This window comes from Ascidiella aspersa, chromosome 1, assembly GCF_963924565.1.
Source record: "Ascidiella aspersa chromosome 1, kaAscAspe10.2, whole genome shotgun sequence".
Taxonomy (NCBI): Eukaryota; Metazoa; Chordata; class Ascidiacea; order Phlebobranchia; family Ascidiidae; genus Ascidiella; species Ascidiella aspersa.
Genome location: NC_139447.1, coordinates 6,842,259 through 6,853,633, shown reverse-complemented (window position 1 = coordinate 6,853,633; position 11,375 = coordinate 6,842,259). Strand labels below are relative to the sequence as shown.

The window sequence follows — 11,375 nt, the reverse complement described above, 5'->3', positions numbered from 1 at the left end:
ACGCCCTCTCGCCTTTCGCAGACCACATGCCAGTGTGGTAATGAACTTGACTTAAGTGGACTTGAACTACTTTTGTATAATAACTTGACTAAACCTATAACCAAAAGTAGTATAGATCTAACTTTTACTTAATCGCCTTTCGCAAACCACATGTCAGTGTGGTAATAAACTTGACTTAAGTGTACTTAAACTACTTTTGTATGATAACTTGACTTAACTTATAGCTAATAGTAATATAAACCTTACTTAAGTTATTCAGGCCAATGGTTAAGTTCCACTGTTTGCTTAATTGATTCCCGTTTTGATAAAACTATATAGACTTTTTAGAATTGGTATGTGCAACACAGTTTTGCTTGGTATTTGTTTTGTTATTCTTATGTGAAATTATGCTCAAAACAGAGTTCATCAACTTTGAAAGTTAAAAAATGCATTGATTTGACTTAAATTTCTATTGCATGACTTGGACTGGGATTGACTTGGTTTAGAATGACTTGGACTAAGACTTGTTACTTGACTTAAATCCAAGTTATTTTTCAAATTACTCGACCGAAAGTAATTTAAACAACCTTGTTTACAGCACTGGGACATGAATTCAGGTTAAGGTGTGCCGCATGCATCTTCTCTAATGCTTCCCGGTAAAAAAAAATCAGAAAACCCAGGCGCGTCCAGCGAACAAGGGCAAGATGCGATGTTGGGAGAAGCGCCACACGCGGAGATTCGGAGCCAAGCAGCGTACCTCACGCGGCGAATGCCAGGATGAAACGGCCGCTCGATATAATCCAAGTGACTTAGCCGCGTTCGTAAACACCTGGACCAAACGCTCTTTAGCGTCCGTCAGTCGCGGCGCCCCGATTAAGCGTGGATGAACTCTCGCCGTCCAAAGAGGCAACATTTTTACACGCGAACCGCGCGGTAGAAGAGAGAACATGCGGACCGGAGCTTGCCTTGTCTTTACATGGAAACCCCGGAGTTTTACGACTAACTTAAAATTGGCAGAAGGGGAACACTTTCGGGTAATTTTCTGTTTTGCTATCTGTCTATTTTGGGATAATGTTTATACGCATATATATTTATATCAATACGTGTATAGGTCCACTTATTCGGGTGTCGCTCAATTTGGCGAGGTTAGTTCAACCAGGAATAACTGTGATTAATGACACGGTTAAAATAAAATATTGCCAGTTAAAATTCGCTGCTGCTTACAAAAATGTATAAATCCCAGTCGTAAGACCGCTTTGCAAACGTTCGGTAACAGCTTTCGAAAAAAAACAAGGCCGAACAATAGGTTGATTTGCCTTGTGGGCATTGCCAGCGCTCGCGAAGTTGCCTAAGCCCAAAATGACGTATTTTGAATCGTAATAGGAAAGAGTTTGCCGTGATGATGATTTTTCTAGCACGACCGTCGACCGTTGACAACGAGCGAAAATGTTGCCTTAGAACGAGACATTTACGAGGAGAGTATACGTCTTGACCTATGCGGACATCTCATTTTTACGCGGAAAGCGTCGAGCCGCAAAACGGTATCGCTAAGGATAAAGGTTTATCTGCACGCGATTGCTGTCGAATCGTTTGAGTGCAAGGTATCAATTGCATTGGGCCTCAGCGCGCGAAAGGCCTTACCGAAGATGTTGTAATCGTTTTGAGGTTGGGGCTATTTACGGATCAGGCGGCCGTTTTAGAGTAAGGTCGCATAGGAACAGCTGACGACAGGAGATACACGCTCACTATTGTTTCAGAAACCGTCGCGGTTCGCCCGTGAGACAAAATCCTGTAAATAGCAACAAATTAAGATCAACAAATCGCCTTGCTTAGCGGTGCGCATAATCAGACGAATTTCGGGTTAACATATCCAAAGAGTTTTCACTGAAATGTATGGGGTCGTGCAGATAAATATGGATTAGTGCAGTTCTTCTAAAACTTATTTCCTTGCGACTCAAATAGCGATTTCTTAATTTTTCACTTTATTTGTTTGTTTATAGCAGAAAAAACATTATCAATATTCAATGTTCTTTTCGTAACAACTATATTGACTGCATATGTAAAGGGTTATAAATATCTGTAGGGATTATTTTACCGCAGAGTTTAGTTACGAAGCAGAATTGTTGTGAAACGTCCATGGAAAATTTAAACAACCCACTAGGGGTTTCGCTAAATACGCACAGTTTGAGAACCTCAGATTTTACTAACCATGCTTCAATCAAAACGAATTCGGAAATAATTAACAAACTGCTAAAAATAATCCAAAATATTGCTTTTAAACAACCTTGCTTAAGGCTATCTCATATCAGACATCACTTATCGATTGTTCTCGTTCGAGTCATTTACAATTTGTTTCCCTAGTTTTTAAGGCATTAAGCAAATTCTTTTAAAAAAAAATCGAAATGCAAAATATATTTTGACTAATAATGAATGGCATATAGCAAAGCCGGGTTGTTTTCTTATAGAATACCTGTAATTTACCGAAAATGTTCTCATAAAATGACATAATGTTCATCTGACCATCTGGCTAACATTTTGCGATTTTCAGAACAAAATCGTTAAAAATGAAATCACCACGTCGATGCAAAAAAGCAGTAGGCACACAAAGGCATCGTTGTGGTACCAAATTAACGTTTTACTTAGATAAAGGCCCAACGCCTCACAAAACGATGATTGGCATTTGAAGGAACTGACGTAGGCAACGTTCGCAAACCGTTGGCGAATGGAGTGCTAACGAGGATATAGTGATATCGCGAGCTGCCTGGCCAAAGTACGCCATCAATTTAGATTGCGATAGCGCCCGCTGCAGAAATTATGACGGGCCATTGGTGTCTCTACATCAGCCCGAACACGAACCCGCGTTAATATCCATGCCAAATGTCAGGCACCGCTCCTGACAGTTCAACAGGCGCGCTAAAATTGTGTCTCACACGAGAATCCCTGTTTACGTAGGCGTCCCGGCTATCGGCCGTTCAATCAACGCGCAGCGGGCGAAAATGCCGCCAATATGATCTCTCTTTACTGCTTTTTCACAAAGCGATTTGAAAGTCGAACGCGCGGTTTTCCCATCGCCTTACTGCCGCGTAATTTAACAGCGTCCCAAAACAAAACGGCGCTAGTCCCTTCTTGGTCGCGTACCAATTGTCGACGTCACAAACCGGGCAGTAAACTTAACGCTCCGTTGCGCGTTGCATGCGCGGGAATCCAGTTAGCGCAATAAACCAAGGCTGACGTGAAAGGACAGCGGGAAAATGCCGTAAATTTCGACGAGTCTCCCCTGTTTACGACACCCCTGCTAATGTGGAGGGCAGCGGGTGAGCGGGACAGAAATAACCGCGGCGAGCGAGACCCAAAACTTCCCGGCGCTACGCACGACTTTTGATTTTCCCTACAACGGGTCTGATCTCTCTCGCCATTCTCTCTCGCTGCCGGATCGATTTCCACCGCTCTTTTTTTACGCCGCGCTCGTGTATAAATACGGAGCGCGCCAGGGATTTCATTTTCATAAGCCAACAACGAGCCATAAGCGAAAGGCCGCCTTTTTAACGAGGCCGTGCAGAACGAAAACTTACGAGCAGCTATACAGAAGCGAAAGTCCTCTGATTTATCTGTTTACAAAACGCGACGCAACAACAAATAAACTGTGAATGTTTATATCTGAGAAGCGCTGAATGAAAAAAGAAGCCACCAAGACACAAAGAAGAAAAAACTGAGATACGACTGTATTACGACAGGGCAACAAAGCGAATAGGAGCTTACCGCCAGCCGGAAGGATATTATTACAAGTATTTTGAGGAAATTTTACAGAAAAGATGAAGATTTGTCATTTATTGAGCGTCGTATTCACGACCACGTTCTTCGGAGCATCTTACAGCTTTCCAGTCACAAAGGTTAATAAAATATTTTAGTTTTTTTTGTGTAAAATTCCTAACAGTTTGCAGAAATGAATAAATCATTGCAACCGCGTTGACCTGGATAAAATAAAACTGTTTTGCGCCCTATAGTGGACGTATTAGTAGGGAAGGGAGTGGCACAGGAAAGCAACGACAGCTTAGGCTCCATGTTAAGCCGCGAGTCTTAAACTCAAATATCTACATTATCGCGCGTGTTATCTCGAACAGCGAACGTGGCTAAAATAAACCGAGCAAAAGTACCGGAAAATACAATTACGCAAATCGTCCGTGCTATTTACCGAAACACACAGGGAACGTGTCGAATCCCGTGTCCCACAGCAAACTTTCTCCTGAAATCTGGGGATCATGCCTGGCGACAGAAACAGCGAGAAACGGTCGAACAAGATTCGGCCCGTCGATAGCCCGTTTCCCGTTAGCCGGGCGCTAAAGCTCACGCGCAAACTTCCCTGCCGTTTAAGCGCTCGCCTGCACTCCTTGCGGCCTTTCGCAGGCCTAAAAATAGCTCTTCGACGATTAGCTTGTAGTCGCTTAATCTGATTAGCGGCCGACCTGTGATTATGGAGCGCGAGAGAGAGGTGCGCGATTGTACGGGCTAGAGCGGGCGACCGGTCGCAGGCGAATCGGTGCTAATTGGCGCAAAACGCAAACGCTGCGGTATGCGCAAATGCCCGGGTTAGAAGGCTACGCGCGCTCGTTTAACAAGGTTTCTTGTTCGCTCGGACACCGTCATTATCGCGTCGACATCGCGGCAACCTGCACAAGTCCAGAACGGCGTGCGAATTTGCCGCAATTACACTTCTAAGCGGCATTCTAGACACGAGCTTTTAAACCTTGCTACTGTTAAAGTACTGTTTCGTCCTTAATTAAAATCGGACTTTTTTTATCCAGGGTCCGCCAAGCTTTCTCCAGAAGCTGGTCAGCTCACTGGAAGCGCAGTCCACAAGCGGCACGAACCCACGACCGGACGCCACGTCGCCAAGCGTGCTCATGACGAGGCTGATGTACTCTCTGTCGAACGGTAAGAGAAGCAGCATATTTTGCAATCTGCAAGCCATGCAGTTTTCGACATCATTTAACATTATTTTTGTTAGTTGGATCCTGCTTTATAAGAATTTGGTGTGAACAGTTTACAGTATAGTATTCGCGCATCTATAATTAAATTCCAACTCTAATCGCGCTATCAAATTAAATTCAAGCGGTTGTAGCAATGGAAAACGTCTTTGTAAATCGCTTTTGTCTGCGACCAAAACTAAACAAAGATAACTTGCCATTGACCTATATTGCCCTCTTAGGTTAAAAACCTATGAAACTGAATATTTCGGAAGTAAATAGGTTTTAACTCATTGTGAAATCTTTGTGCAGATTACGACTACATTCTGTCGCAACAAGACTCCGCCAAAAGCCAACACCACTCGAGACGAAGCGCGCCCTACCCGCGCTCAAGGAAGCACCCGAGAAAACACAGGTAAATGTCATGTAATAAATATTGACCTTTACCCGATAACAATTATAACCCAATTAAAACCTCGACAGTTGAATTTCTCGGGTATAAAAATAAGGTGTGGCCGCGGTATCTTACTGTCTCCCAATTAATGTCGATCATTTTCTTCTGGTAAAAAACTCCACGTTAAAAAGTGTTTAACGTACGACGAAAAAATATATAGTTTGGCAAAAGACGCGATGTGACGCGTACAATAATCGCCCCAAAATTGTTTCAGGCGAATTCAAACTAAAACCGCATTTGTGCTTGCAGTTACAGATACAGCCAGATCAAGTGCCGGCGGGACCAGTACGGCAAATGCCTGATGCGGTCGAAATGCGGCTTCAACTCGCCGATCGACCCCATTTCGCGCAGCAAGTACTTCGGCTGCACAACAATACGCAAGCTGGGACGGTCGAGACGCTGGTAGCCATCCAACCAAGGTAAAAAGATTTATCTTTTCGCGCCAAGTCCATTTTAAGACCTTATTTTAGTTGACAAAAGTCGTTGGCGGCCAAGACAATGTATATCAGCCACTGAAATTGATTTCGATGATTTAATATAGATAGAAAAAAATGTTTTTCAAGCTATGCTCGTAAAAAAATGGCTTAAACGAATATAAACGTGAATCAGTGAATGCTACCAGAGATTGTAAGTCGTTGGCGGCCAAGACAATCTATAGCAACCACTGAAAGTGATTTAAAATGGATAAATATATATTTTGTTCGAACGAAATTTTGTATCAAGACAGCTAGTAAAAAAGACTTAAATTAACACGGATACTCTCCATTTTCAGGTTCTCACGTGCCCATAGCACCGAAACCAGGTGGGCCGTACGACGGAAAAAACAGCAAAAATCGATTTGAAAACAGCAACGTTCAATTTGAAAGAGCTCCAATGCTTTTCACTCGCCACCCAAACACACTGTGGCCGTTTTTCTGCCGATGCAAGCCCAAGACCGCACGTAAATTGTTCTCGGGAATACAACATACACAAAACAGATCACCATAATTTAACCGTATATTCATCATCATCATTGTGTGTCGCCATGCAGCTATACCGTCGTCCAAATAATTTCGCCATTTTGTCTTGTCGTGACTTCTATTTCAGTCATCTATTCGTTGTCGTGCCCTCACTGTAATCTTGCCTCTTTTGTTTACTATTTATTTCATTTTATCAATGTTACCTGTTGTTGCTATTCTTATTCTTATTCTTATTATTCCTTATTGACATCTTGCTTCAATGTTTTGTCATGCCGTAGTCACGCCTGGCAAATTTTGGTAAATAAAACTGCCTTATTTGTTTACAAGTGGGCTGCTCATTTATTCCTAGTCAGCCTTGGTTGTAAAAACAGTTAACTAAAGAACGCTTAACTGTAACATTTGGAGTACAAGACATTTTTGCTGATTCTAATAGGGTTAGAAATCAAAGCAACAAAAAAAAGAATAAAATATTGTCAAAACATATTTTGTACACGAACAAATAAATTTAGTCGAACTTATGTTAAAAATAAAGGAATACTTTATTTAAAACGTTTACAAATTGCTACACTTCTGTATGGGCTGTAATAATTCATTGTACGTCATTGGAACTATAGTTTTTTAAAATCACCTTAATTTAACATATTTTTGAAAGAACTTTTGGTTTCATTAGAGCATAATTTGACGTGATTAATCAGTTATATATCTGGACTTCCAGAGTACCACTTTTCACAATCACCAGAAAACCGAAAGGCGCGTAGTGATTCATCATAAATACTGTAGTTTGCATCGCTTAACAATTATACACCGAAATCGTCCAAAAACAACACGTCAAGTATCTTGGCCGCTGGAATTCATTCGTTGAAATGGTGTTTACGTGTGCTGTAAATGATAAAATTTAATTAAAGTATTTGCATACATCTGCGCGAAACAGGCATTATAACAAAATGGCCAAACCCACAAACGCCCGAAGACCGCAAACGCAAAAACTTAAACACTTCAACACAAGTACATAGCAATAAGTAATACAAAATAAACAGCAAAGACTATACCGCCAAAACTTCGGTTAGCGTTTAAGCAAATCTTCAAAGATTGCAACACAGTGCAATAATGATAACGATGTTTTTATTTCACTGAGTTGCGAAAATAAGGACACATCTTGTGAAACAACCACTCTAAGTGGAGCACTTTTATATGGGCTTTGACACCAATTCAACTTTATACTAACAACTACCAGCCGTTTGACGCGAAACATTTGCCATCGAAGTAAGTCGTTGAACATTATAAAAGTATATACAGAGCGTTTGAGGATCGCAACAATTAAACTTGCAAATCATAATCTTAACAAAACGATAAAAATCTAAAGATCTGCAATTGCAATGACAATGAGAAAAAACAAGTACGCCCAAGGGTGTTTACATAACTTTAACTGGGGAACTCCAAGCCGAAATTGCGTATTACAATAAGACCATTCACAGGGAACAGACCGGCGGTTTAACACAGCGAGATACACCCGTAAACGAAATCGAAAGACCGCCTATGCTGTGCACCAGCAGTTAAACAATAATACGTAATCGTACGTGGAGGGCCGAAATGCGCGGATGTTCGGCCTGTTAGTGCTGTCAACTCGATCGCTGCAATTAGCGCCAGAATTAGAAAGTTGGTTTCCACTGCGAAGGCTTAATGTCTTCCCGGGGTTGATCGAACAAGCTGATAAGACTGAAGCGGACACGATAGCTGCTACCCTGACAAGCAGGAGAGAGCGCACCTGCCGTTGATTTAGCATTGGCGCCAGGCGCTGCGTCCAGAGGCACTTGTATCTGTGAGGTGGCAACGACCACATACAGGTGCCCTTTCCTATTTGTTGAAGTCAAACAAAAACTCCGTCGCTTCTGTTTAATATATAGGCTTGAGGCTTCGGTTGCAAACTTGCCCGACCTTTTATATTCTGATTTGATTAAGATGCCGGCACGATTCGCTTAAGGTGTGCAATAATATATAGAATTCGCCGGGCAATTGGGCAAGCAATTCTTTAGAACAAATAAAGTTAAGTGATTGTATCCAATCGACATCACGCGTATTGTCGCTTCTTTATTTATACATGTAAAGAAAGTGTTGTTTCATTATCAACAGCATGCTTCGAAGACTCAAAAAATCACAAGCCAACGCTTTACTGCTAAAACACAGATAATTTAGGTTTGTAAAGCCCGCTGCAAAGCCTAACTTAACTGGAAACTTGACCCATAACTCTGCTCCTTAACATTAGTTGTTCTCAAATTGAGAAGCCACCCTTCCACGTAAAAAACTAATAAAAGTATACGAATTTAAAATACTTTTAAAGGGGCAATAGTATCTAAAATTGAAAGAAACCCCCTGGTAAAAAACATTCATGTTTAAAACCTTGCGCTGTTCAAATAACAGAACAGTAAGTAACATTTCTTTGCTAACATCAAAAACAAAACTAAAATATCAATTAAAACAACTTTGATAACAATTTTCGGCGCGTTAAATATTCTAAAGAAGTCATGATCGGCTAGCAGCATGCCATGTCACACTGATCATGTATGGATTGAGTTTTCACCAGTTAACCGCACTATTAAATTAAATAGAACGACTAGAATATGTTCTGTGGTTCCAGATTAGATTAACATTGGAATTGTCGAATTCGCACAAGCTTTTCCGAACTAAAAAACTGAACAAAATCAGACGAAGTGTCACTTTTGGTAAAATCGGAAGTTGAGAAGTAAAATTAAAGCAACAATTCTAAAATAGATTAGAATTTAGGACAAGAAGCACAAATTGAGGGTCGTATCAAGGCTTTAGGAAGCCCGACCAAAAGTCGCAGGGATTTTTTGTTCAAAACGTTCCACACCACAAACTACTCTCATTCGCCGAGTGATTTTATGCTTTGCGTCATTTGTATGACTAACGTTGATAATCTGGGTGAGGTGAAAAACAATTATTATTAGCATTGCAAAAAAAGCATGCTTATAAGGAGGGCGCCCAAGGTTAGGCAAAGCTTATCTGCTGATTGTTGATGAAAGCAAAGTAATCACTGCAGTCATTCGGATGAATGGATAAAATATTTATAAGAAACGAGCCTTGAGTGCACGTTATGATAAGTGAAAAAGGCGTAATCAACTAAAAATCTAGCCACGGACGAAAAACAAGCGTTAAAGTGTAACAGGTTTATGTTTTATGTATCCTTAGCCACATAGCTTTGAACAAATTGAATTCAATAATAATATTTATTGCATTGGAATCCTTCGTTACTCTATTTAACGGCGTGTGATAAACCATGTTGGCGTTAAAACATCACGAGAGGCGAATGCTAATTTCTCGAGGCAAATGTTGCAACATTCGTAGACAATCTAACAAAACGCCTAAAACACGATAAAACCAGCTTATGTAACTGTATTTTAAAGCGACAAAGTATATTTTAAAACAGGCATTCAAGGATTTTTACTGCCCCTGTAGGCAGCGCTTCCAACGAGGAAAGAAAATCTCTATGGTCTACCTAATTAAAGACATTATAGTAGCCAAGCCTGGTTCGCCAAGCAGCTTAATACGGCCCCACGCATTATTTTCCATAGAACATTTTTGTGTCAAAATAAGTTTTTTATCTAGATTTTATATAACATAGTTGTAAATTAACTACACTTTTATACGGTAACCTTACGTTTCCCCACACTTTTTTATCAATTTGTTGAAAACCTGCTAATCACAGCTTTTATTAATTAAAATTACACTATATGTTGTGTTTTTTTAAGATTTTCTTTTCCACATAGGCATTTTCTGTTTCAAATGTGGTCCCCTGTCAAAAATAATTTTCTACTCGTGTTCCAGAGGTCCACAAAAAGCAAGAAAACAATTTGAAAAGTCGACTGGTTGGGAAGCGTAAAGGTGCACTGGCCTAAAACTACTCAGCGGCCAGTATAGTTCGTGCAAAGTTCACCAGGAAAGCGCGTGCAATGACAGACCCGCCCTGGCGTGGTGTTTATTGGATCAGAGCCGCCCTTTGATATTGCGGGCCAGGCAGAAAAGAAGCGGCTGGTACAGAGGTGCAACGTAATCTGGCTTATGGGGCAAAATGATGGGCCTGAAAGCCTCTTTTCGTTCGAAGTCGCGTGCGTTGCCGCCCAAATGCGCCCGCCTTGCGTGATAGTGGGAAATTAATCGCGCCGCTCTCCACCGAATTAGACGACATCATTCATTCGTTTACAAACAAGTGCAAAGGCCAGATGGTCAACCAAGCCTTTGAAAATTCCGCATGCTTCAATATTACGCACAGGAAAATTCATCCATTGGCGGTTTTGATCATTTTGTTACACTTCAACAAAGTACACCATTTACTAACTGTTGACATCAACAAAACAGCGACTTACTTTTTGTTGTTAATTACTCAGTGTGGTCAATCTCAGGTAATAAGGTATAAATGAATCGCTCTCATAAAATGCCTTTTTTGTCGCCTTGGTGTGTGTAACGAATAACAGCATGACAAAAAAATTTGGATAAATAGATTTATTTCACTTTTCAGAGTGAGGCCAACAGCACAATACCCATTTTACGTTTTTGGCATTGGCTATGTCTATATGTGTACTAAATATACATTTTAACTGCGATCAGCGCCCGCTTCATCAGATTAACACACTCAAATACAAGGCGATGCACTTTACGAAGAATTACAAATTTCTATTTTATCGCCAAATCAACGGAAAGAACATTTGAAAGGCAAGTAGCGTGACAACTGGATTTCCCTTTTCAAGATACCGTATTATTATGTAACACAATGAAAAGATTCTTATCAAAACCAATATTATATAAGAAAATTGTTTGCCGCCATTTTAGTCTAAATTTAAAAGATAAAAAAATCAAGTATTTAATTTTAAACTGTCAAACTTTAATTAAATAAATTTGACACAAATTACTCTTTTTTAATTTTTTTAAAGAATAATTGAATTGGCAATTTTTAAACTTTACTGAGCAAACAACTTAGCAGAATTTATTCATGTGGGGAGTTTA

General features: G+C 40.4%; 1 protein-coding gene across 1 annotated transcript; it reads left to right on the top strand.

Annotated features, from left to right (window-relative positions):
• Positions 1-3,512: 3,512 nt before the first annotated feature.
• On the top strand, positions 3,513-6,662 carry LOC146166826 (uncharacterized). Its single transcript, XM_083390387.1, has 5 exons — positions 3,513-3,869; positions 4,782-4,911; positions 5,256-5,358; positions 5,647-5,816; positions 6,170-6,662. The coding sequence occupies exons 1-4, from the start codon at positions 3,792-3,794 to the stop codon at positions 5,801-5,803; spliced, it is 468 nt and encodes a 155-aa protein (XP_083246513.1). The 5' UTR covers positions 3,513-3,791; the 3' UTR covers positions 5,804-5,816; positions 6,170-6,662.
• The last annotated feature ends 4,713 nt before the right edge of the window (positions 6,663-11,375 follow it).